This window comes from Chelonia mydas, chromosome 17 (assembly GCF_015237465.2).
Source record: "Chelonia mydas isolate rCheMyd1 chromosome 17, rCheMyd1.pri.v2, whole genome shotgun sequence".
Classification (NCBI taxonomy): domain Eukaryota; kingdom Metazoa; phylum Chordata; order Testudines; family Cheloniidae; genus Chelonia; species Chelonia mydas.
In genome coordinates, this window is record NC_051257.2 from 4446253 (window position 1) to 4473307 (window position 27055).

The following is a 27055-nucleotide window of genomic DNA, read 5'->3' on the forward strand; positions in this document are numbered from 1 at the left end:
ATGACGATCTCCAAGGCAACCACCACATCGTCTGAGAGCCTCTGCTGGGATGTTGCTTTTTTCATACACTTGAAACCCATCTTGCCCTGGGAGAAATCTCCCTTTTCCATAGTTCTGCTTCAGTGACATGCACAGGGAAGCATGAGCATAGGTACCTGGCTTGGAGCAGCTGTCTATTCAGGGCCCAGCTCAGCCTTGCAAGCAGGCTGAAGGGAGCCACCCATATTGGCAATATCCCCTCTAGGTAGCAGTGGCTAAAGTGAGGCCTGTGTGGCAGCTGGAGCTGCCCCATGGACCCCAGTCCCACCACAACAGGGGAGGTGGCCACATGGAGCCCACAGCATGCAACCCATCCAGCGGTCCTCTCGGTCTTCCTTTGGCCTGGGCAGGTTCCAGCGCTGTCTCTCTGGTCCCACTGGCGCACACCTGGGCACAGACTCTCTGTTACCCCTTCATGGAAGTGGGACCTCACGGTCCAGCTGCCTGAGGCCCCAGGACCAGTGCAGACCCCCTAAGACATCCCAATAGCTTAAGCAGATGCTGCTGCAGAGCTCCAGCCTTGTGGGTGCCCTGGGTTACTGTTCCTCTCTCCAGGGACATGTGATAATTGAAGCACAGGACACACAGGCTTTGCAAAGGCTTCCAGAACAGTTACTCTTTTCTTTAGACTGCACGCAGGCTATGCCAAGTTATACCGCATGCCCTTCCCTGCTTCAGTTTCCTCACCACTCCTAAGCATCCTTTGGGATTCGATCCCCCTCCCGCACATGCCTTCTCCTCCAAAAGTGCACCCAACAAAGTCCCCTGCTAGGCAAGCTGTTGCTTAGTTACCAGCCCAACTGGACAGAACTCCTTTTCTTATTTTGGCCATCTTCTTTAACATACCCATTGTATTGCACTGTTAGATCTAGGCCGAATGTCAATAGTCCACTCACCCAACCCAGGTGCCACTGCTCTGCCTCCTTAGCACAACAAGAACTCAGTGAAGTTCTAAGACGTAAGGAAGGATACAGAGAGTTAATAAAATCAAACTGGAATTCAGAAGGGGTATGTAGATTGATTTTCCAACTGTTCGCAGCAGTGCTGGGGTGAGTGTGTGCCAATATGTGAACCACAAGGCCCAGATTATTTCAGAGAGATCCTCAACTCGGAAGGCAGGCAGAAGGAAGGAGATAATCCCCCTAGAAGATGTAACGAAGGAGGCACCTGCACGGTGGAGGTGGTCCTTGAGCTGAGAAGGCCTGGTCACATAGATCCTGGGCACAGAGATGGGGCAAACTGGGTCATCTGAGCAACTGTCCTTGGTGGAGCAGAGGGCAAAGGTCACTCGGGTAGCTTGGGCACAAATCCTGCAACTCTCTGTTGCTCATAGGGAGATAAGGGCCAGTGGACGGGAGACTGCTATTTACTTCCTTCATTTCAAGTGAGGAGAATAACAGGACATGCCGGGCTCCCCACCCTCTTCCCCTGGAAAATCCTGCTTTCAGCACATCCACAACCAGCTAGCTTAGAACTGCAGGGAAACATCTATTTACTGGGGCATTTTCTGGTCCACCTTCCAGTGAGTCCCACGTGCTGAGGATGGGGCAGAGGGTTGCATGAACTGTCCCTCAGCTACCCCCTCTGTGAAACAGGGATAATAACTTTACCTTCACTGCAGGGCACATGGGTGTGTTGGGAACCCTAAAGCACCTTGAGATCCTTGCATGGTAGGCCTGTCCAAGGGCAAAGTTATTTGTTTTTTCCAGACGATTCCCCTTTAGTCAGGAATTCACGGGACACTGATCAGAAAAGGTCAGCTGGAATTCAGGGAGGAACTCTAGTGAATTTCACAGCAACTGTATGGTGATAGGAACCTCTTGCTGTGAGGACTCCTGAGGCTTTGAGCGCACTCGATGCCACGTGTTTGAGGGCTTATGGTTGGTTTCTTTTACTTCACTTTCAGCAGCGTGGTGGGGGTGGGTAGTGACCAGGCATAATGTACTGCAGACTCTTAAGCCTCAGCAGGTAGAAAGATGTAACATAACTTCATGCTCCCTCCCCTAAGGAGAGCTCTGTCACTTGTTCCATGTTTTGTGCAATAAGCAGTGACTTGTCAGGAGATTATGGATTTCTGAAGTTCATTAATTTCTTGCTAATGCTGCCATCTCATTGGAATCCCAACACCCTCCACATGTAGATCAATAACAGGAATTTTGGTAATGAATGCAACATAATGCATACGAAACAGAGCAATGAATACATCTTAAGTGAGTTGCCGCTGCAAAATATAGAGGCTTCCAGCCCTTTGAATCCTGTGGGTTTTCTCGGTCCTACCTTCTGGTTTAGAATTTGTTTCTTTTCAATATTAAAGAGTTTTTATTATTTCAGAAATAAATACAACACAACAAGTGTGAAATCAGCATAGCATTTAAATGCATAGTCTACATGCAGCAATAACAGCAATGACACCCAGTCTGATATTCCACGTACTGAGGGTGTGTCAATAATGACTATCGTAAACATATCATAAATATAAACCTGTAATAGATGAAGAAGAAGAAAGAGTCTGGCATTTCAGCTAATGAATGACAGGGTTTATTTTTAAGTGTCTGCAAATCCACATACCTATTTATTTGAGGCTTCTGCAGAACCTGACAGTGAGGTTTTTGGGTTAAGATTCCAGTTTTCCAGCAAGTCTGAGAAAAACAAAACACAAAAACAAAACCCCCAAACTCCTAGTGTGTTAAAATATGGAATTAAAATTGAATAAAAGTTCTGCAAATCTCCACTAGGGGGAGCATTTGAATGCATTATGCCAAGTGGCATTTTAAATTTGCCAGTGTACTAAAGGCTGAGTTTCTGAGTCAGTCTTCAGAGAGAGGAGGAGGTTGGGGTGCAGTGAAATGGGCGACGGGTAATGACTGCACCCTCTGCTGCTTAAATCTACTGTCCCTGTTAGTTTGTGCGGCAAGACATTGAGTCCTGACAGCCCCATTCCAAGTGGGGACAGCCAGTTGCTAGTTATTTCACAGCAGAGGGGAGGGATGAGAATTGGGGAGAAACAAAGAACAGTATCTCTGTGGAATTGTTTAGTGCTTCCTCCAGTTAATCTCCCCCCACCACCACCCCCAGCCGCCGCCATGTCGGCTGGCTGGCCGGCCATGCAGAGCACAGCGTACAGGGCACAGTTGTTTGTTCCCTCCATTGTGGGCGGCTCCGGTACCTTGTTCTGGAACCGTGGAGTGGAGTTTGGTCTCTCGGGCCTGTTTGTCCTCAGCTGACTCTGCCCACAAGGGGCTGCATTTGCATGCTGGTTGGGTGATGCTGCTGGAGCGATGCCGGCAGAGCTGCCTCCAGCCTGTATTATGAGCCATATAGTGAACAGAAGGGGGCTCAGAGAAGAGGGGGACGTGGCCATGCTGTTTTCATCCACCTGAAGTGTCGGAGATGCCCTGTCCCAAACTAGCTGGGAGCGAGTTCGGAGTCCTGGGCCAAGGGTAAGATAGGACCGTCAGCAATGTTCCCATCACCTGATGCTCTGCAGGGCTCTTCGTCAGCCTCTTGGATTATTTTTTACCACTCTGGTATCAATCGTGGAGTTGGGCCCCTTAGCTCCAGTGACAGAGGCTCATGTTCAAGCCCCACTTGTGGCTGGAATAAGGGTAAGTTACGTTATCGGCTCATTGCCAATTTAGACCCTGTCAAGGTTCCTTCCCACTCTGGACTCTAGGGTACAGATGTGGGGACCTGCATGAAAACCCCTAAGCTTATTTTTACCAGCTTAGGTTAAAACTTCCCCAAGGTACAAACTATTTTACCTTTTGCCCTTGGACTTCATTGCTGCCACCACCAAGTGTCTAACAGATATATAACCGGGAAAGAGCCCGCTTGGAAACGTCTTTCCCCCCCAAAATCCTCCCGAAACCCTACACCCCCTTTCCTGGGGAAGGCTTGATAAAAATCCTCACCAGTTTGCATAGGTGAACACAGACCCAAACCCTTGGATCTTAAGAACAATGAAAAAGCAATCAGGTTCTTAAAAGAAGAATTTTAATTGAAGAAAAAAAGTAAAAGAATCACCTCTGTAAAATCAGGATGGTAAATACCTTACAGGGTCATCAGATTCAAAACAGAGAGAGTCCCTCCAGGCAAAACCTTAAGTTACAAAAAGACACAAAAACGGGAATCTACATTCCATTCAGCACAGCTATTTTATCACCCAATTAAACAAAACAGAATCGAACGCATATCTAGCTAGATTACTTACTAAGTTCTAAGACTCCATTCCTTTTCTGTTCCTGGCAAAAGCATCACACAGATGGAGAGAACCTTTGTTTCTCCCCCCGCTCCAGCTTTAAAAGTATTTTGTCTCCTCATTGGTCATTTTGGTCAGGTGCCAGCGAGGTTATCCTAGCTTCTTAACCCTTTACAGGTGAAAGGGTTTTTCCTCTGGCCAGGAGGGATTTTAAAGGTGTTTACCCTTCCCTTTATATTTATGACAGACCCCAAGGTAAAAGATTCCATATCCCCATCCCTGGCCAGACTATCTGCTCTCCCCGTCAGTGGCTCGCACCTATGGCAGAAAGCTGTGGCTCTGCATGTTCTCCTTGAAATCCCAACTCGGGAAGGAAGAACCAGTTGGAGTTGTTTTGTGTAAACTAATAGAGTGGGTTTATTATCTCTATTACAGTAGCTGGGTCCCATTGTGTCAGGTGCTGTGCAGACACATAGTCAGAGTGCCTGCCCCAAAGAGCTTACGCGTATATGGACAACAGATGGGAAGGAAAACCAAGCCGCAGACCAGGGCTTGAGGCAGAGCAGAGGAATATGTAAAATCCCAACTGGGGGCTTTAATTTGCATGGCTGTAAACAAGATTTTGCTCTCCTAGGCCCTTGGGTGAGTGGCTTTTGCTGTGATGTCCAAAGAGGCTCAAAGGCTCCGTCCCATTCCTCATTTAAACTGTAGACCAAGACTGAGGTGCATCAGCTTTGTTAGAGAATATTAGATGATTCAAGCTATAAATGACTTGTTATGCCAGTGGAGACATGCAAGTTCCCTTGTGCAGAAACAAATTCCATAAAATGCTATTCAGGTGTTGTCTCCAGGAAATACACCTGTTTGTATGGTCTACTCCATTTCCAAATCAGCAGAGAATCAATAACTGCCCAGCCACTTTCTGAAAGGGAGACTGTCAGGTTAAAAATCACATAGGGAGGGGTGGGGTTCTTTTACCTGACTTACTCAAATTGAAAGAATTTTAAAACTCTAACAGTTTTTCCCTGTTTAACTTTTATATTGCAGTGAAAATGGATGAGATCATTTCATTTGTGTTTCTTGTCAGTTTCAGTGCTGCTATGTTTGGGTCTTAGAGTTTGTAGGGAAATGATTACTTCATTTGGGGATCATTTAAAAAAAAACCCAACTTGGGAAATATTTCTGAGGGTCTCAGGTTTTGTTTAAATGTTTAAATCAGGAGTAACGCAACTGGAGGCAGTGGGGCAGATTCTCCTCTCACTGATTCCAGTGTAGATCAGGAGTGACTCCCCTGGGATCACTAGTTACGCTGGTGTAAATGAAAGGAGAATCAAAATAATTGTTTAGGCAGAACCTAAATTCTGTGGGGAAACTTGCCTTCAGAGTGGCATTGTGAGGAGTTGGAGCTATTGACTTTGTTTTGTGTCCTTCTCTTTCTCTCTCCTTATTTTCAGAAAGTCTGCACCAAATGTGGAATTGAAAGTCTTGGGACCCAGAAACGCCCTCTGTGGCTGTGCAAAATCTGCAGTGAACAAAGAGAGGTAAAGAGCCACAAGGGAGAGCGGTGCCTTTCCCCAACATAAATCTGTGTAAGAAATAAATGCCTGGTGCCAGAACCTCATGTGCTGTACCTCCGAGAGAGAGGGAGGGAGGTGGGGTGGACTTGCGATACTAAGCTCATGGTCAGATTAGCCTGACGGAGGCACACTGAGGCAAGAGGTCTAGCTTCTGAGGGAGACGGGAGGAGTAGTGGTGGTGGATCTCTTAATGCTTCCTTTCTGGTGAGTCATTGGCCATAGGGGACACCTAGCAAGGTCTGGTGGGTAGGGCACCGGACTGGGAGTCCGGTGATATGGGTTCTGTTCCCTGCCCTTCCGCTGGTTTTCCGTAGGCAGTGTAAACAAGACTACCACTTTGCACAGTGCTGGCCCTTACATAGTGGTAGAGAAAACCTATCACATAGCTGCAGTGGTATTTGTCCTACTTGTTCCAGAGCAAAAGCACTGTAATTTCTTGGGGGCTTTTTGTTGCAGAGTCCTAGATTGCTTCCACGATTATTTAATGTCTGACATCCCCCAACCATGGGCCTCACCCAGAGCCCATTGAAGTTTATGGGACTCTTTCCATTGGCTTCAGATCTGACTCTCTGTCTATCAAGTGCCTTTCACTGTGGTATCTACGCGTCTGCACCTATGAAACCCACACACTGTCCCAGTCCCATTTGAACTCTAAAGCCCAGCCAGTGCTTCCCTTCTTGTCATCTGCTTAACACTCTGGGGTGTCTACACTGCAGTCAGAGGTGTGGTTGCAGAATGTGTAGACATACCCAAGCTAAGCTATGATCTAGCCAGTTCCAGTAATAGCAGTGAAGCTGCAGCAGGGTAGGATAGTCGCTCAAATACATACCCAGGGTCCCAGGTGGGCATGTACAGCCAACCCTGCCGCCCCTTGGCTGCTATGATTATTTGTGCTAGCTGAATTGAAGCTAGCTCAGCTGTGTCTATTCATGCTCCAGTCACACCTCTCTTTGCAGTGTAGATATCCCCTTAGTTGTATGGCAGTTTCAGAAGCATCAAACTGCATCTAGTTCTTGGGGGATCTTTGCCCCAGCCATCTCTAGAATCTGTTTGGCTCTGAGTGAGGCGTTTGGGGTGCAAAGTCTCTGCAGACAGCTCTTCCAGAGGTTGCTTTGGTTGCATAGATCAGAATAGGGCCTCTTAAACTGCAAAAACTAACCCCAAAAAGTGTAGATGAAATTTTGAAACATGGAACTGTGTCCGATAGGTGAAGATGCCCCAGTGTGGCAAATTGCAGAACTAACTTGGCCCAAGAAAACCCTTCTTGCAGTCGTTTGGCAGCTGCGTAACTCCGTGTACCTAGATTTTAAATGGAAAAGTTGTTTCTGTGCGGGTGTAATTGGCAAGCTCACATTTAGCTCTAGCTCAGTGTCCGTGGACACCTTGTGTGTATAATTCTGGGTTCACAACAGGAAGGCCATGCTGGGTGATGAGGCTCTAGTGATCTCCAGGGAGGTAATTCTCAAGCTAGTGAGCCATCCACATGTTCTGTTCCCCAGACTCAGGTCCAGGTTTATAACGTAAGTCAAGGCATGCTTTGTGCTCTACAGAGAGCCGGGTGCTGGAGCTGAACTGAAATCAGTCTCTGGCTTTACTCTCTCTCTTTCCCGTGCATTATCTTTTCCCATCTTGGTTTAACTGCCTTTTTAAAAAGTCTTTATATAAAAATAATAAAAGCCATGATCACTAGACAGAAAAGAACATTAAAATGTCCAGTAATAAGTGTTATATGTGCCCAGCATGCCAGGTGACGATAACCTTCAGAGCTTTCTCTGTAGCTGAAACCACAGCTCCAACCAAAGTGCTTCTCTGTCTAATGAAAACTGATGGAACCTTTCTTCTTAGACAAACAGTAAAATAGCCTTATCTCCTCCTCTCTCCCCCCTCCCCCCCCATTCTGTCTCTTCGGTTTCTTTTCGTGTTGCTCGCCAGTGAAAAGTAATGGCTTGGGCAACCTTGGACAGCAAAGTGCCAGAACAGATAGTGACACAGCAAAGAGCACTGGAGGGGGACTCGGGAGCTCTGGGTTCTATTCCCAATGCTGCTGCTGAGTGATCTCGGGCAAATCACATCACTGTTCTCTGCCTCAGTTTCCCTGTCTGTAAAATGGGGACGATGATACTGACCTTTGTAAAAGCGCTTTGAGATCTACTGATGAAAAGTGCTATGTAAGAGCTGGTGTTCTGTATTATACGATTCCTCTGCCCCTGGTGACGTGCCTTGGGCTACCAACCCATTTTGCGATGTTCCTCCCCTGCCTCAAAAAGCAAAGGAATTAGGGAAAAATCTAATGCCCAGAAAACAAGTCCTTCTTCCCTGCTTTATTGGTACTGCAGTGAGAGTGGCGCTGTGGCAAGCAGGCTCCTGCAGTTGGCAGTGCTGGGGTTGTGCCTAGTATGTGCCATGCTGGAGCCAGTCCTAGAAGGTGGCTCAGGGGCTGTGATATCATGGAGCTGAGAGCTACTGTAGCCTTTTGCAAACAGCAGTGAATTTCTACAGTCCCCTGGTGTGGGAGGGAACTATAGATCCCTGTTTGACAAGTTGGGAGCAGGCAAAGAACTTAAGGCAGCTTCAGCAATGCACTTAAGCATGTGCTTATCTCACTGAGTCAGCTGGATTTAAGCATGTATTTAACTTTAATGTCACGCTTAAGTGTTTGCTGCATTGGGACTTAGGTGACTTGCCGAAGGCCCTGGAGAGTTGGTCTCAGAACTGCAATCAAAACTCCTGGCTTCCAGTCCTGTGCTCAGACCACTCCCCATTCAATCCACGTCTTAGCAGACCCAAGGGTGGGTGGCCTGTAATTATTACACCACTCTGTGGCATTCAGGAGACGTGCCCCCAGCAGACACGCTCCATATGTGATGCCTCCAGCTGGCCAGCTCTCGGCACCTCATCAACACTCTGGTGTCAGCCAGAGCCATGGCTCAGAAAATTACTGGCTATCTGTGCATGATATTTATGGAGTTCTTAACCTCATTGTGCTATGCTGACAAGTGAGAGGGGGAAGGAATTTGGATCCACTGTGGGGAACCTTTATGGACTAAATAGCACAGAAGCCGATTTAGTAAATCTTATAAACCTGGGCTCTCTTCCCTGCCAAACAAAATTTTCCCTTCAGCAGCCTCTGTGTGCAGAGTGAGGGAGTCTCCGTTAATTGCCATGTGCTTCCATGCTCAGGATGCTGCCTGTGTCATCGTTGATGTCGCACAGGTGTCCATCACAACAGCACCTGAGTATGCCCTCCCCAGCCTCAGACAGAGCCACAGCCCAGCACTGGCCACGTAGGGAGAGATCTTGCACACACCCAGTGACTGGTAGGGCTGCAACTCAGCTGAGTCCCTTCCGCAGGCTTGGGCATCTGCTCCCTCCTTTCCAGTTCCCAGGAGTTCCTCGCTGGGGGCTGCTGGTTTCCACTTCCATGGCGGAGAGCCTATAGAGAGCCCATCTCTGAGATGGCCGGGGCCCTGCCAGGCAGCACCTTCAAGGTCCGCCCCGGGATTTAGAGCTGGGCCAGCTCTTAGACTGGCATGCAGAGCTCTGGTGCAGCACCTTATCTATCTGGATGCCTGGCCTGACTGGTGCTTACCCAACAGGGGTGTTACTGTGGCCTCCATGGAGGAATGCAAATTGAGTGAATTACAGTACTCTGTCTGTCTGAGCAGTGTAACGAGGAACAAGAGAGATACTGGACAGCGAGCTTTGTGTGTTGTTGAAAGGGCTCCATGGAGCTCATTTTGCTGCCTTTTGTTTTGTTTTGCTGACTCCCTGCTCCTTTGCTGGATTCTCTACGTATCCTTGCCCTCGTGTACTGGTGAGCTCTGATGGGGCCCTGCCCTACCACCTCTACTGAATACTGGCCCCCGTTTAGGCGTGGTGGGAGCATTAGCTCTGGTCTACACTCAACATAGCCCCCAGACAGCTGTTGGTGTAGCAGCACCAGCACTGGCCCCATGTGTAGACCATGGCAAGCCAGGGTTTGCATTAACTCAGTCAGTGCATGTCTTTGTCTACGCTGAAGGGACAGCTCCAGAATAGCTGCACTGATTGCTCAACTGGAGGTGTAGCATAACCTTGGAATAGACAAGGTGCCTTTGGCTGCCTGTGTTTTAGCACTGTGTTGTCTGGTGCTGCTATCAAAGCAGGACCAATCCCAACTAAATCATCCCAGCCAGGGCTTTAAGTTGGGCCTTAAAAACCTCTAAGGATGGAGATTCTACCACCTCCCTAGGTAACCCATCCAGCGCTTCACCACCCTCCTAGTGAATAGTGTTTCCTAATATCCAACCTACACCTCCCCCACTACAACTTGAGACCATTGCTCCTTGTCCTGTCATCTGCCACCACTGAGAACAGCCGAGCTCCATCCTCTTTGGAACCCCCCTTCAGGTAGTTGAAGGCTGCTATCAAATCCCCCCTCACTCTTCTCTTCTGCAGACTAGATAACCCCAGTTCCCTCAGCCTCTCCTTATACGTCATGTGCCCCAGCCCCCTAATCATTTTTGTTGACCTCCGCTGGACTCTCCCCAATTTGTCCACATCCTTTTTGTAGTGGGGGCCCCAAAACCGGATGCAGTACTTCAGATGTGGCCTCACCACTGCCGAATAGAGGGGAATAATCACTTCCCTTGATTTGCTGGCAGTGCTCCTAGTAATGCAGCCCAATGTGCCATTAGCTTTCTTGGCAACAAGGGCACACTGTTGACTCATATCCAGCTTCTCGTCCACTGTAATCCCCAGGTCCTTTTCTGCAGAACTGCCGCTTAGCCAGTCGGTCCCCAGCCTGTAGCAGTGCATGGGATTTTTCCGTCCTAAGTGCAGGACTCTGCACTTGTCCTTGTAGAACCTCATCAGATTTCTTTTAGCCCAATCCTCCAATTTGTGTCAGTCACTCTGGACCCTATCCCTACTCTCCAGCATATCTACCTCCCCACCACCCGCCCCAGCTAAGTGTCATCTGCAAACTTGCTGAGGGTGCAATCCATCCCATCATCGAGATCATTAATGAAGTGTTGAACAAAACTGGCCCCACGACAGACCCCTCGGGCACTCCGCTTGATACCGGCTGCCAACTAGACATCGAGCCGTGCATCACTATCCGTTGAGCCTGACGATCTAGCCAGCTTTCTGTCCACCTTATAGTCCATTCATCCAATCCATACTTTTTAAACTTGCTGGCAAGAATACTATGGGAGACCATATCAAAAGCTTTGCTAAAGTCAAGATATATCACATCCACCGCTTTCCCCATATCCACAGAGCCAGTTATCTCATCATAGAAGGCAATCAGGGTGGTCATGCATGACTTGCCCTTGGTGAATCCATGCTGACTGTTCCTCATCACCTTCTTCTCCTCCAAGTGCTTCAAAATGCATTCCTTGAGGACCTGCTCCATGATTTTTCCAGGGACTGACATGAGGCTATAGTTCCCCGGATTCTCCTTCTTCCCTTTTTTAAAGATGGGCACTATATTTGCCTTTTCCAATCTTCTGGGACTTCCCCCGATTGCCTTGACTTTTCAAAGATAATGGCCAATGGCTCTGCAGTCACATCAGCCAACTCCCTCAGCACCCTTGGATGCATTAGATCCGGCCCCATGGACTTGTGCATGTCCAACTTTTCTAAATAGTCCTTAAGCTGTTCTTTCACTATTGAGGGCTGTCACCTCCTCCCCATACTGTGCTGCCCAGTGCAGCAGTCTGGGAGCTGATCTTGTCTGTGAAGACAGAGGCAAAAAAAGTATTGAGTACTTCAGCTTTTTCCACATTGTCTCTCACTAGGTTGCCTCCCCCATTCAGTAAAATGTCCTGGTGGTAAAAACAGTGATGCCCTCTTGACGCTAGCTCTTCCACTGGTGGAGCTACTTTGATGCTAGTACAGTGGTGGGAAAATGCTGGCACAAGCAAAGCCTGTGGTTCAAACCAGGGCCGTTTTGAATCACGTGCTTAACTTGCAGCATGCCCAGAAATCCCAGTTTAATTACTTCCCCAAAGTGGGCGTGCTTTCCTGACTTGGGGCTGAGTTTGGGAGCAACCACATAGCCTTTTTATGTCGGTCTGACCCAGAAGCTGCATAAATCACCTTGATCTTGTATAAAGCACTCTACCCCCTCTTGCCCAGTCATGTGTTCTAAGTGACAGCAGGACAAAACCATAACTCCAGGCATCCCAAATGTTCCCCTTCCTGCTTTTCTCCCTCCACTGCCTTACCATTTAAAAGCCCGCTAGCGCATTAGGCTGGAGTGGTGGATTGCAGAGAAAATGAATTATTTTACCATTGTTCTCTTTTAGAAATGCACAATGGTTGCTGTGTGTATCTGTGCAGAGGAGGGGACTTTCAGTCATTCCTTGCTTAGCAGTGTTCTGTTCTTAAGGCGTTTTTGTGTGTTTTGCAGCTTGAGAGACGCACACCGTTTACCCGGAGTTCTGTTCTCTGAGCAATCGGTTATTTGTGTAGGTGGGATTGGGAGGTGCAATGGCATGTGCCTCTCTGCTGCTATGCTTGGGAGGACGATGTCTATCAGCCTGTGGTGACTGAAAATGTCCTTGTTTTAAATCCCTTGTGAAACGTCTTGGAGCATGAGATGTACAGAATGAACTGCAGCACAGCCCTCAAGGAATATGCTTCCTTGAGAAAACAACGAGCCTCTGTACTTTTATGCCAGTCTCTTCAGCCAGGCTCTTTCCCAGCATCGATCAGTGTCCACTCTGAACCCCCCACCGCCTGGCAAAGTGGGCAAGTTCTGTCACCCCATTTTACAGACTTATGTCCTCAGGAGACTAAACTGTTGTGTGTGCCACCGGCAGAGAACGAGAGAGACTGAGATGGCACGGATGCCCCTGCAATGGCAGGAAATCGATTAGGTGGGCTATGCCCGGTCGATGACCCGTGCCCCATTCTGCAGCAGAAAGGGCGCACACACACAAACTCACACACCATGTCTGTGCCAATCTGATCTAGGGGAATATTCCTTCCGAAGGGATCGGTAGCAAGGCTGGGACAGGAGCATGCTGCTGGGCAAGTGATGACACACTGTTCTTAGCCATCTGCCTAATAATTGAACAGCGAGAGATTGGAGGGCTCAGGGGACAAAGGGAGGTTTTTGCTTCCAGGTCATTCTAAAGCTGCTTCCTTTTCCTAAGGGCTAGTGCTCAACACAGCACATCTTCACACCTCCCTCCCTGCTTAGCCCATTGAGAATCCTACAGATTTTTTGACGTGTGCTTGGAAACGGGTTGCTTTTAAACAAAAGTCACTAGCCCAGTAAGGACATGAAGCTTAGTTTTGTTTATTAGCAGCATGTGGTGCTGTCATGTCAGCTGAGTGCTTGTTTTGGGGGTGTGGTGGTGTGTTAATTTAACGCATGTGGCATAGCAGTGCATTGCTTCCTATATGTACAACATCAGTGCTTTCACGCCCATTGCCTGTGTCACGGTTCACCAAGGCAGGTCTGTAAATCCTCCCTTAAGATTCAGTGGGTGAAGGAGAGCCAGGGGTCTGCACATTCAGCCCCACGTTTTGATCTGCCTTTGAACAGTGGCTCTGGAATAAGAGCATTAACATGGCCTTTCATGTACCCATGCTGGTTGAAGGCCAGAGCTATGGAATTAGCAGTGGGTCCAAAACTGAATTCCAAATGGATGCTTGCCGTGCACAGAGGTGGGTTCCACAGAAGGCTTTTTGCTGTAACTGAGCAGCAGGCATTGAGAAGCTAATGGGAATGGAAGCTTTGCTCTCTGCTGCTGATTGCTTCCAAGGTAATACACGGAAGTGTCCAAATTATCCATCCAGAAAGCCAACAGTGCCGCCTTGGGTGCACGTCCTCACTACACGTGTGGCATAACGCAGGCAAATAGTTTCCCGTAAACCATCACCTGGTCCCAGACATGCCATAGTAACACACAGGAGAATGGCTCTTGTGGCCCAGTGGTGGGCACGGTATTTCGGCAGTGGCGCAGCACTGCTTGCTCAGGGCAGGAGCATGACTGTGCAGCTCTGCACTTTGAGTCTGCCTCAGACTCGCGAGAAGTGGTACCGGGGCTTGTGTGCGCCCACTATGGTTTGCCTCGCTGCATGCTAGTACTGGGTACCTGCCCTTGAATTAGCAGCTAGGTGATATGGTGAGCCACTGGGAATGCACTTGCAGAAGGGCGTGGAGGCTGGGGAGGAGGGCGACACTTTGTCAGTCGGGACATCTGGGACGGACAGCAGCAGACTGGGAGTCGGTGCCCCTGGTTCTGTTTCTCGCCCTGCCACTGACTTGCTGGGTCACGTCACTTTGTCCTGGGCATTACTGGAATCACACTCAGAGGACAGTTTATCTCAAGTCAGATCTCCTGTACTAAGAAGACTGAGGCTCCCCTGGCTGCCTGGAAAACGTCCCTTTTCTATCAGAACCAGCCTGCTCTGGCTGGGTGCTGGAATGGAGAAGCAGAACAGGTTAATTCGGTCTCTGACTCTGATGATTTGGCCTAGAGAGCATCCTCCTGCTGCACTGAGGAGGCCGTGTAGTTCTGCAATGGTACCTGTTCTGTCTCACTATCTCCCTCCTTTCCTTCACGCACTGGAGCCATTCACAATGCAGGGGAGATGGTATCTGCACTGCCACGACTGCAGTTAGCTCCCCAATGGGCCTGGGCCAAAAACAAGGCCCAAATAACAAAGGCTGGTATTTACATTGACTTTTAATGGGAGTTAAGTGCCCAACTCCCCTAGGCCCCTTTGGAAATCTCAGACACAGTCATTCAGAGTCCTCATTGCTCTGTTTCCTTGAAGCATCTGCTGAGCAGGCTGCTTTGAATAGCAATAAGGAACAAGTTCCTCTGACACAGTGTCTTATTTCTGGAGAGCTGCGGTGATTAATGGATTCTGCCTGCGGCTGGTGCCCCAGCCATCCAGAAGCAAAACACCATGTTCAGCAGTGCTTATTTTACTAAGTGTTGTGTGCAGAAATAGCACGCATGCACGCACCCACCCATGAGCGAAAGTGGTGCTGAGCAATAACACGGGCAGGTAAACTGGATGGAGCCTGGATACAGTTCCTGATCAAAGATCAGCTGTGCAATCCGCATTCCCGCCCTGCCGTGGAAGGAGAGGGTTTGTGTCTCTTGCCGTGAAATGCGGTTGATCTGATCTGCCTTAGGCTACGACTGTTCTCTTGGTGACACACAAGCAGCCCCAGCTGTGCCACTGCCCCCCTCCCTGGTGGTGTTTACTGTAGCTTAGCACTTGTGATAAAGGCACTGTTCTTTCTGGGCAAGTTTTCCTAACAGATGCATCCAAGGCTACAGATGGATTTTAAATGGGACCTGGATGATGTGTACAGCCCACAGTGCCATCTGTAGCAATGCGGGCTCAGATAAAGGCAGGCCAATCTCATGTTCCAGAGGCCGAGCTCATCACTGTGGGGATCTGAAAGCAAGTCTTACCCTTCACCCCTGCACCATGTGCAGCATCACAGAACTGGCAAGGAGCATTAGCCGGAGTTACATCTAACCTGCTTCTGAGGAGTCCCCAGACAGGAGACTGGACAGGACAGGCCCATGGACTGATCCAGTCTAGCAAATTTCTCTCCGTAAACAAGCATGTAATCTAGCTATCTCCATCGCCTGGCTTGATAGGGCAGCTCTCCCTCTTCCATCCAGACTGGTGTCAGCAAGGGGGTTGTAACAAGGCCAATTGCTAACCTGGCTGAGGTTGGTAAAGCAGTAAGCCGCTCTCAAGGATGCCGGGGTAGTGCAGATGCACAGCCGGCACAGTTGGCTCACTGGCAGAGGCACAAGTGGAACTTGTTGTGACAGCTATCAGTGGAATAAGGCCCAGGTCTTGAGGGCTCTAATCAGGGCTTTTGTGGCAGCAGGTGTGGTTCCCAGAAGCCTGTGCTGTGACAACTCGAGTTGCCTGGAGGCCGTCCTCCATTGCTGGAAGACAGTTTGGTGTGAGAATGAGAATCTTCACCTTGTGATTCCTTGTACCCACAGTTCTGTGGGTCTCACGATTTCCCACCCAGGGCAGGGCCAGGGGCTGTCTATCAACTGGCATGAAATATCCATCTTGATGTGTGGGGGAGAGGCTGCCCCAGCTCAGCACGGTGCCTTTCCGTGCCTGTCCTGGTGGGCAAACGGCCTTCCTTCCTGTTATTTTTCTGAGTCCTGCATGGCCCATTAGCGCTGTACTTTGGCTGGCTTTGACTTATCCTGCCAGGTTCTACCAAGCGCCTTCCTGAATTACCACTTACTTTATATCTCTCTATATTTATATATCAATAATTAGTGATGCTATCATCATAATTAAAATCCTCTTGGAAGCGTTCATGCACATTTACATCTGAATTGACACAGCCATATTCGCAGTGATAACGAAAACAACTTAAGTGGGGGCAAAGGGGGAAATCTTTAAAAAAAAAAAAAAAAAAAAAAAAGCCCAGCCATTCAATCTCAAGGAGAATGAAACACCATCAGGAACCTAACAAAAGCTCCATCCTGCCTTCATCAACCCCCTCTGTTTTTTTACTTCTCTTTGCTAAATGACGTTTTCAAGGCTGGCTGCATCTCTTGGTTTATCACAGTAAAATCACACATAGGTGGAATTTTGCTGCTCTGGAAGAACATATTTCATCTCCTCCCAGGCTCATTATAAATGGCCATAGCTAAGGGTTATGCCTTTCCCGGGGTGGTTTTTGGCAAAATACCCCGCTGACAGAGGATCATTTATTTTGGGTTACTCTGGATCCAATCCAAGGACCACGCACCTGTTTGCTATTGGTGAACTCCTTTGAAATACAGAGATGCTATTTTGGGGGCTGAGAGTGAATGTATAGAATTAAAATAACATCCTCCATCACAGACCCATGACATAATGGAGACCTGATTGAGGGTTCAATGCAGAATAATTGAAGCCCAGCAGCCACTGCATTGTAGCAAATGCTTGGGTCAGAGATGCGATTGATTTTGCTATTCAGTAAGCAATGGCAGAATGGCGGTTTCGCTGCCCTTCAGTTTGCTTGTCCTCCAATGCCTAAAGGTAGGAGTAAAGACAGCTGGGTGTAAATAATGGAATTGGAAATCTCCGCGTTACGGAAGAGCAGATGAAGGCAAACAATGAAACTAAAGAGCACTCGCTTGTGTAGCTTATCCTCCTGGTGCCGGGCCGTAGGGTTGGATTGAAATGAGTGTTCAGGCACATCCCATACATGGGCATCAATAATAAATGTTATCCCAGTGCAGTGTAATACAAGAGCTCGCATTTACATAAGGCTTTGCATCTTCCGAGAGTACCACAGATGCTAATTAAGAAACCACTGCCATCTTTGTTTTACGCATAGGCATATTGAAGCCAGGAGGCCCAGAGATGCTCAAGGCCGGCAAAGGAATCTGCATAAGAGCTGGGACTAGAACGCAGGTGTTGCTGCCGTCCTTAGAGCAGAAGAATGTGTGCATTAGGTACAGATACACCCTCTTCTAGTGCAGCTTGGTCCCTCCTCTCTGTCCCCAGGGTAATTGTGCTCTACCAGGCAGTGCACTCTAACAAGAGATGGCCTGTCTAGAAACCTGGCTCTTTCTCTTCACCTCCTAACAAACCCCTGCACTGGCACTGGCGGGTAGGTGGCCTCTGGAAGGCTGCATCAGTGGGCTGCATCAGTGGGTTGCAGCTTGGCTGCCCCAGCAACTCTGTGCTCCTTGGTGGAGCAGCTGCTGAGACAGGAGCCAAGGATTCCTCCTTGTCCTTTCCCCACCCCATAGGAATCTAGTGCCAGTTGTTCTGTTCCAGAAGAGGAAGGGGGTGGTGCTGGCCTTGGGATACCAGGGTGGAGAGTCATTGCCCCCAGCTTTGAGTGGATCCCCACCACATGGTCCTGCTGTCGCAGCAGTCTAGGCAATCACACTCCATCTCTGGACAGTTCTGTGTAATGTGCCCAGGCTGGGCACACCTTAAGCATACCACATGGCTTCCCTTCTGCAGGCACAGCCTGACCCAATCACACCCTTCTCCCTCCTCTTGCTCTCTGGAAGCCCTTTGCAGGTCCAGGTGTAGCACCCCAGCACCCTTGAATTGGCTGGGTTGGGATCGCTTCTCCGCCTTGAGTCGCTTCCAAGTTTCCCAGCTGAAGCTAAATTGACTTGGATAAAATAGACATTTGTCTCCAAGTACCTGGTTGCAACTCTCCTCCTTGTAACGTGAACAAGTACTTGATGCAACTGCAATGGGAATAGCAACAGAGCTATAAAATCACAGTGAATGTTCTGGGCTTGTGGCAGACATGGCTGTTTAAATCGTTTTCCATAATGAACAGCTGAATCTGCTGTCCAGTATTTTAATTTGGTTAGGGTGAACAAAATCTCCCCAGAGGCAGGTCTACCTGAGCCCAAATAGGGCCAGTGTCATTGTTCAACATCAGCTTCATCCTTCGTGCGTCTGCCCACAGAAACACAAAGCCATTTCTCTTACAATACTGTGGCCCACAAGCAAAGCCTGAGAGTTCAGGGGCAGGGAGGTAGAGCAGCCCACAGGATAGTGAACTGGACTGTGGGAGGCAGGCAGCCTGGGTTCTCTTCCTGCTGGCTGGGTGATCTTGGGAAGTCCCATCCCATCTCTGTGCCTCTGTTTCCTTAGCTTTACAATGGTGATGAGATTTACCCTCCTTTTTAAGCGCTTTGAGAGCTGTGGATAAAAATAGCAATGTACCAGCTCAGTGCTATTAGATATTGAACAGTTTCGCTATCTTTCTCTCCTGGTAAGCAGCCCTATGGTGAAATCCAGATCCCACTGAAACTCTCATTGACGTCAGTGGGGCTAGGAGTTCCCTCCGAATGTTTGTGTAAGCAGCGAGAGTAAACACTGCTTTCCTTGGAAAGCATAAAGCTCAGTATTAAAAGACCCAAACTGAAGGATTATATGCTGTCTTTTATTTTTGAAGCATCACTGCAGGTGTATTTTATTTAAAGTTAATCAAGAGTCATGCTCTTTCATCTTCATCGATTGCACTGCTGGCCTGTTTGCTGTGTCCATGATTTTGATTCATGGCCACTAGAGCTAAACGTCATGTGTCCTGGCTCGAAAAGAATATAAAGCATAGACTATTTCAGACATTGTGCCTGCCAGTAACACAGCTGAATGTATGGAATTAATAGTGGATAAACTCTCTTGTCTTCATTCTGTGTTGGGATTGGTCTAAACACAGGTTTTTGTACTGCTATAACTAGGTAGGTGGGGGTGTGTGTGTAATCCATGGCGTGTTGTACCTATTCAGTTTCTAAGCCAGTCTAGTTATAACAGGACAAAAACCTATGCGTAGATCCACCTTTACTTACTATGATCCTTTCAGTGTGTACTTCAGTGGGGGTGCACTTGGGACTGTACGTTGCTTGAAGGTATTGGCTCCCCTTGCTGTTGGGTATTTTACAGAGACCTGGCATATTCAGAGCTGAATGAATAAAGAGAAAAGCGGAGTACTTCTGTCTCCCACAACAGATACATGGAAGCACTCTGTATCATCAATCCCAGCTGTTCGAAAATCATGAGATTGGCTTAGGAACCATCAGGTTTTTTTATTTAAAAGAAAATTGGGGCTCTGTATATTTGATCTCTGAGCCTGTAGGAGACACCCTAGAGTGAGCGCAGGTTCCATTTTCATACTTTTTTTTTTTTTTACAGCTATGAGAACTAGAAACTTCTTTTAAAAAAAGAAAGAGAGAAAGCTGGGATTGTTGTATAATCACCTGACTCCAGGAGCTGGGGCTTTAACTTAAACATCAGATGAAACTTGCGATAAAATCATGAGAGTTTAGGCTATGCCCACACTGCAATCAGAGGTGGGATCGCAGTATGTGTAGACATAATTGAGCTAGCTTTGATAACAATATCAGTGACCTCTTCAGCACGGACTGGAGTGTGGGCTAGCCACCAGAATAGTTATCCAGGATCCCTGGCTTCCCCTGAATCCCTTGCTGCCACGGCTTTGCTGCTCCTGGTGGTGTTGCTAGCTAGATTAAAGCTAGCTAGCTGTGGGTATGCCTGCAGTTGTAGTGTAGAGGCACCATGGAAAGAGAGTGTGGGCTGTTGCTTTATGTTAGGTCATAGCCCCTAATACAGGTGAGGGGCACATTCTTCGTAGGCTGGACCTCAGAGGCAGCTCTGCCCTTTTGCAGCCAGCTGGGGAGGCTTTCTGCAGACTCAGCTTCCGCTGCATGAAACTGTATCCACTCTGACTTTAGGCCCATGTCTGAGGCCAGGTCTACACGACAGACTTGCATCGCTATAACTGTGTCCCTTAGGGGTGTGAAAAATCCATACCCTTGAGCGACATAGTTCTATCAGCCTAACCTCCGGTGTGCACAGCACTATGTCAGCGGGAGAGCGTGCTCTCGATGCTGGCAGCCCAGATGCTACCTCCCTCAAAAAGTCTCCACTCCCTCTTATATTTATCAGCAGAGACAATGTTGTAGGAGCAATGTGAAATGACAAACATGTTCTTTATTAGCTAACAAGTGGGGGGCGGGTGTCAGAGATTTGGCTGTCTGGAGCATAACTCTGCTTAATTGCTATTGTTTTTGTCGCTATGCTGGGGAAGGAATTGGGAACCACAGTTCTTTAGCCCCTGCCCTCTCAGAATCCACCTCTTCTTATGGAGGTGCACAGTGGCTCAGCTCACGACTCAACCCAGGGTCAGTCACGCTTCAGAAGGGGGTTTCTGGTCCAGTCACTGGCGGCTGTTTGCTCTTGTGGTTCATGTTCAGCCCTCAAATCTTTTCACATTCAAGCATGTTAGAGGCCTGTGCAGCTAGCTTACTAAAAATAATCAGCACTACGCCGGGGCTGACCTGGTGCAGCAGCATGGATCAGCGCAGAGGACACTGGATTGAGAATCAATAAACTTGGGATTTGTTCCCCGCTTGGCCTCTAACCTACCATCAGACCGTGGGTAAATCACTTCACTTCTGTGCCTCAGTTTCCCCATCTGTGAAACAGGGATGATGCTGATTCTTCCCTGCATGTAAAAAGTCCTCTAGCAATGCTAAACACTGTTATCATCATCGAGCATTTCAAGCACCCCTTGATTATGCCCTGTTGTAAAAATGCAAGTTGCAGAATCCCTGGTGAAATTAAGTGTGCCCATTATTGCACCTCTGTTTGTATTGAGACCCACATTTGCAAAGTGTTTTGAGAACGCCAGCCGAAAAGTTCAATAAGAACCACCAAGCATGGCTATTTCCTCTGTCAGCTGCACCAGCTCCAAGCAGAACTGCAAGATTCACATTCTGCATGAAATATTTAAGTATTTGATCTGTACTTGATTTGAACAAGTACTTGATGCAACTGCAGTGGGAATATATCTGTAATATATTCACATTTTCTTGGACAGCGTGTCTCGTTAGTTCATTATTCTGTGTGCTGGGAGGCACAAATGAAATTGCATTTTCCGGTATTTATTCTTCTCCTCTGAATCCCCACACTTTATGTTAAATATGTTTAACATGGTTGCTTCATCACAATGTTGGTATTAAAAACTAAGTTGGAGAGAGATTACAGGTTACTGCCCTTTCCATGCCAGCAGCACATTTGAATTGTCTGAGCTTTCTCCTCTTTTAACACTACTGCGCCTGCAGTAAACCGATGCCAACGAGTGACCCCCATGACTCAAGTCTGAAGTGTGTATGGGGGAGGCACACCAGACAGAAAGGTGCAAGATCTGCACGGCTTTCCGCCCCAGGACAAAAAAGATTTCCGACGTAAGCAATTGCTCGTGGAATCTGCTCTTTGTCCCCAGTCTGCTGAGGACCACCAGGGCCCGGCACCGAGCGCGTCCATACGGATTGCCCCGGCATTGGTACTTGACACGGTGCCGAGAAAGGACTCTGGTATAAGAGACCCTCGGCACTAACGCGCTCTGGCACCGCACACTGAGGAGACAACCCGGCACCACTTGCACTCACTGATGCCATACAAGCAGCATAGAAAAGCCAAGAGGGGGCGCTCCCCGGTGCCGAAAACAGCGGGACCAGCAAGCACCGCACTAGTGCGTCCCTTGAAGGAGCACCCAAGCAGCAAGAGTCGGCACTGTCGACTTCGGTTCCCCCAAGAGGACCGTCGAGTCTGGTGCCCAGCAACTCACTGGAGGGGCAGTGCCAGGTGGAGGAGTTAGAGCTACCCTCCACCCCAGACACTTTTGAAGCTGCCAGAGATTTAATTGCCATGATGGCTCCTCAGCCCCCGGCGGTCAAAGATAAGCCTCGGCACCGTCGCAACTGGCGCCATCTAGAAGCAAGCCGAGCATGATGCAGCAGTCACCCTCCCCTGCCCGGCACCATTTGCCTGGGCACTGCTCCAGATCACCATCACCAAGACACCAGGCTCCGGCACCGGATTCCGTGCTGGGTTCCCGACACCAGTGGGACGTTGCTTCTCTTCCCTGGCACAGAGGACGGAGCGGCACCAATCCCTGGCTCTGAGAGAGGACCGGCACGGGCCCCTCGACACCAGTCCTCTGCATCATCAGCTCAGCACCGGTGCCTGGCACAGTACCCTTCGAGCACCAGTTGAGATCTGTCTCATCAGACTTGGATGGTGACTCCTTCTATTCCCATAGCAGCCGACACAGATCTGACAGGCGATGGAGGGAAGAACCAATGGCTTGGCACTTCCAGTGGCAGCCTCCGGCACAATGGCCCTTTTGGACCCCCTGGGCTTACCATCAGGCCCAGAGCTCCTTTTCCAGGGGCTCCCACTCGGTGGCCTCTGAGCACCAACCACTCCAGCCAGCCAAGGACTGACCTATGCCCTGGGGATCCGAGGTGACTTTGGCACAAGCCCCACCGCTGGCCCACGTCGCCACTGAGGTGACTCCAAGGCAAGACCCATTGCAAGGCTGGGCTACTGCCACCCTGGCTACGGTTGCCACAGAGGCCCCAGACTCTGTCCACGGGGAGGTCAGGGAGCCCAAGGGCCAGGAGAACCCCGTTCCACCTCTGGCCTCCTCATCTTCGTCCCCAGACAAGGCGGTGGCAGGAGCTTCAATCTCCAGTTGATCATAGGGCCCACCAGGACCTTCTCCAGAGGATTGCCCACAACATGGGGTTACAGGCAGAGGACCCGAGGACCCCATGGTCGACATCCTCGTGTCAGAGGGTCCATCCCATGTAGCTCTGCCACTAATAAAGACGATCCAGAACAATATTAAGACTCTGTGGCAGATCCCTGCTTCAATCCCACCTATAGCCGGGGGTTTTGAGTGCAAGTACTTTGTCCCCTCTAAGGGGTACGAGTATCTGTTCTCTCACACGCAACTATGCTCTTTGGTAGTGTTGGCAGTTAATGAGAAAGAGAGATGGGGGCAGCAGGGGCCAGCCCCTAAATCCAGAGAGTCGAAAAGGATGGACCTTTTTGGCAGGAAGGTGCACACAATTGGTGGCCTGCAGCTGAGGATCGCTAACCTGCAAGCCTCAGTAGATATAACTTCAACTTTTGGGACTTCATGTTGAAGTGTAAGGAACTAATTCCACCAGACTCCAGAGCCGAGTTCTCCGCTATTGTTGATGAGGGGAAGGCAGTGGCGTGGACCTCTTTGCAGGCTTTGTTAGACTCAGCCGACTCGGCCACCCACACTCTTTCCTCAGGAATAGCCATGAGGAGGAGCTCATGCCTACAGGTGTCCGGGTTGCCCCGGAGCTGCAGCAAACTCTGCAGGACCTACCATTTGACGGCACAGGGTTATTTTGGAGCAAACAGACTCCAAGCTGCACAGCTTAAAGGACTCCCGGGCAACTATGAGATTGTTGGGCATGCACACGCCGGCAACCCAGCGAAAACATTTCACGCTCCAACTGCAGCAGCAGCGCCCATATCCTCCTCAGCCGAGGCAAGATTTTTATAGACACAGGGGCAGAAACGGCAGACGTAAACCTTCCAATCCCCCTTCTGGGCAGGGCCGAGGTCCGACCAACCTTCATTGGGCTCTAAGCAGGCCTTTTGAAGGGGTGCCCGAAGACAGCGCACCTGCCACGACACCGGATCCTTTCCCGTTGTTTTATGAATCGTCTATTCCATTTCTTCTGTGCTTGATTCCAAATAACATTGGCCCGCTGGGTCCTTCACATGATAGAAGTGGGATATTCTCTCCAATTCTGCTCCTCCACTCCCTCCCACTCCCCCTTCCCGTCCCTCTTCAGGGACCCTTCTCACAAGCAACTCCTTATCCAGGAGGTGCAGGTGCTCCTTGCCATAGGAGCAGTGGAGGAGGTTCCTTAGGAGCTCAGGGGCAAGGGATTCTACTCCCATTATTTCCTAATCCCCAAGGCAAAGGGGGGTCTCAGTCCCATCCTAGACCTGCGAGGACTCAACGAATTCATGGTGAAGTTATCCCTTCCCTGGTTCCGGGAGACTGGTATGCTGCCCTTGACATGAAATACGCATACTTTCACATAGCCATTCAGCCTGCGCACAGATGATTCCTACGGTTTGTGGTCAACCACAAACATTATCAGTTCACGGTCCTCCCATTCGGTCTATCAACGGCCCCCAGAGTGTTCACCAAGTGCATGTCAGTTGTAGCAGCCTTCCTCCAGAGGAGGCAGGTGCAGGTATACCCTTGCCAAATGGTGTCAGCTGGAATCCCTCTTTAAGATGAACGTCAAGCCCCCACAGTGCAGCACCAAAAGCCAGTTGTTACTACTGCAGAAATATTGTTGCTCGCATCCATTTTATATTGGGGTTTGTTAGCATTGTCCCTTAGGACTCAAAAGCAAAGTGGTCCTGATGCAGCAACACTCTTTGGCCATTTATTACTTTAAGCGCATGAGTAGCTGTGTTGGAAGCTAATGGAACTTGCCCGTTTGAGCCGAGCATGCTCTTTCAGATCTATTTGTTGCAGGAGGTTTGTGTCTTGTCATAGATTTTTGAGGCCACAAGGGACCAGTAGACAATCTAGTGAGAGCATGTGTACAGATAGGGGATATCCCAGACTAGGTACTGGTAGGGGCTTCCATTTGTTATACTCAGCAGCAAGAAAGAGCGAGTGGAGATGGGGCAAAGGGATGGGAGGTTCGCTGGAAAGAAACGTGGCCCCACCTGACAGATAGCAGTTTGTCCTCCTCCTGGCCTGGTGGGAAGAGAGCTTGGGGTATAAATTTTGGGCATAGGATTTCATCCTGTTTATCCTGGAGTTTATTTGACTAAAGCACGTCCCAGGAAGGCATCCACCACGATTTGAAGACCTCAAGAGACAGAGTATCCACGGCTTCCCCTGCTAGCTGGTTGCAGTAGCTAATCAGCTAACCTGACCTCGCTGTTATAAAGTTGTGCCCTATTTCTAATGTGAATTTATTTGGTTTATTGAAATCTCTGATAATCTGTTGCTGCCATGTGGGGGAGGTTGTTCATTGCAGGGGGCGCCCCGGGGGTCACCGAGTTCTTGCAGTGGGTCTGACTGGCAATCCTTGCAAAGCGTGCTGAGTCTGCTCCAGATGAGCCTTTTGAAGTCTCCTTCCTCTGGTGTTTGTCTTGGGAGGAGAGAGATGGAGCTTCAGAGGAGGGCCGGGGGAGAGGAATGTTGTTCTAGCAGTGATAGGCGTTATCCCCACAGGGATGTCCTGATGGTCACACAATAACTTGCTCCAGGGAACTGGTGTTACTCTGTCACTACAGGTCTCAGTTGGGCGGGGGCTAGCCAGCCAAAGCCTGCTGGCCTAGCACAGTCGATGGGGCAGTCTCTGAGCCCACATGCTCCCGCTATGAACACACACTGGCCGATGGGTAAACGCGTCTCTGTCTCTGAACAGGTTTGGAAGAGGTCCGGTGCATGGTTCTACAAAGGGCTGCCTAAGTACATCTTGCCTTTGAAAACCACCAAAGCCAACGAACTGCACCTGCGGCCTCGACAAGCCGAGCCAGATGTGCAAGAAGTGAAGGGCGTCGGGACCAACCGCTCCTACACCTGGGCCAGAGGGAGAGGTCAGTCGTTAATTTCTTCCCTGTGTTTTCCTGTCTCGGGAGGACGGGGAGCGAATCAGTGGTGCAGTAGTGGGTGTTTCCTAGTGATTAGCATATGGAACTGGGAGCTCTTGGTTTCTGCCACTCGTGCAATGTGTGACTCAAATCCTTTCCCCAAACTCCATGCCTCAGTTTCCCCCCTGTAGCTAGGGGATAATGATACTGCCCCACCTCCCACAAGGGGTTATTAGTGTGTGCAAGGCAAAGCACTGCTCATCTCAGCCGCCTCCCCCCCCCTCCCCCCCGCAATCCTTGCTAATAATGATTGATGACAGGACTGAGAGAGAGGCCAGACGGGGCGTGGCTGCTCTGTACATGTGGTGTGCACATTGCATTTATTACAGGCAGGAGAGCTCGCTGTCGGAGGCAGATGAGTGGGATCATTCACTGATAAGAGATGCCTGCTTTTCCAAACGGGAAAGGCTGGCTTCTGTTGTCTGAGACCCTGTATGCTTCTCTCTTCCACGCCAAAGTGATCTAGATGAAGTTAAAGGCTGTTCTGCTAGGGGTTAGAGGGGTGTTCAAACCTCTGTGGTCTCTCCCAACGTTTCTCACCCTTTCTGATAACCAGGGACCGGCTTGCTGCCTTCATAAACTGCATCAGGAAAGTCTCAGGGACCGGCACCTGAGAACCGCTGGGCTATTCCATCCTTGAGCCCTCTGCCGAGGCTGCAAATAGAAGGATCGGTTGTGATGTAGCACCTATCTGCTGAGACCTAGGCTGCGGCATCCCATCCGTTCCACCAGCTCATTTAACCTTTCCCACTGATTAGCTGGTAGACGGTGACCATGTTCAGTGTCTGCTAATTTAGCCCCATGTCCAGAGGCAAAAGGCTCTGCGGATCCTCCCGAGCCATCTGCACCTGCTCATGTTTGGGCAGGATAGTAACTGCTGCTGGAGTGCGGCACGGGTTGACAAAGGTTTCCAGGCAGACGGCTCAGAGAGGAGTTGAACGAACTGTCTCAGGCTGGGTGAAATGAAGCTGTTGGCCTTCATTCCCCTGGAGCTCGTGTGCGTCGGTGGAGTGCAGAAGGGGTTCACAGCACAAACGGATAGGTATGAAAGTACACTCCTCCCCAGCCCTGGGATAGCAGCCTACAAAGAGCTTGGGATTTCTGCCATCCTCTGAAGCATTGGTCATTGCCAGAAGCAGATAAAGTAGACGGATCAATGTTCTTATCTGGCCTGGAGGCTCCTATGCTTTAGTGTGGGTGGCTCTAGCAAGGCCCACACAACAAAGAAAATAACAGAACGCCA

At 49.4% G+C, this 27055-nt stretch overlaps 1 protein-coding gene across 8 annotated transcripts in view; it reads left to right on the plus strand.

Moving 5' to 3' along the window:
- The window catches only part of RPH3AL (rabphilin 3A like (without C2 domains)), a 126794-nt gene that overhangs the window by 41001 nt on the left and 58738 nt on the right, over positions 1 to 27055 (plus strand). For all 8 annotated transcript variants that reach the window (XM_043531322.1, XM_043531319.1, XM_043531321.1 and 5 more), the window contains exons 5-6: positions 5692 to 5778; positions 25587 to 25758. In XM_043531322.1, the coding sequence (XP_043387257.1) occupies positions 5692 to 5778; positions 25587 to 25758 (259 nt within the window). The remainder of the gene's footprint in view (positions 1 to 5691; positions 5779 to 25586; positions 25759 to 27055) is intronic.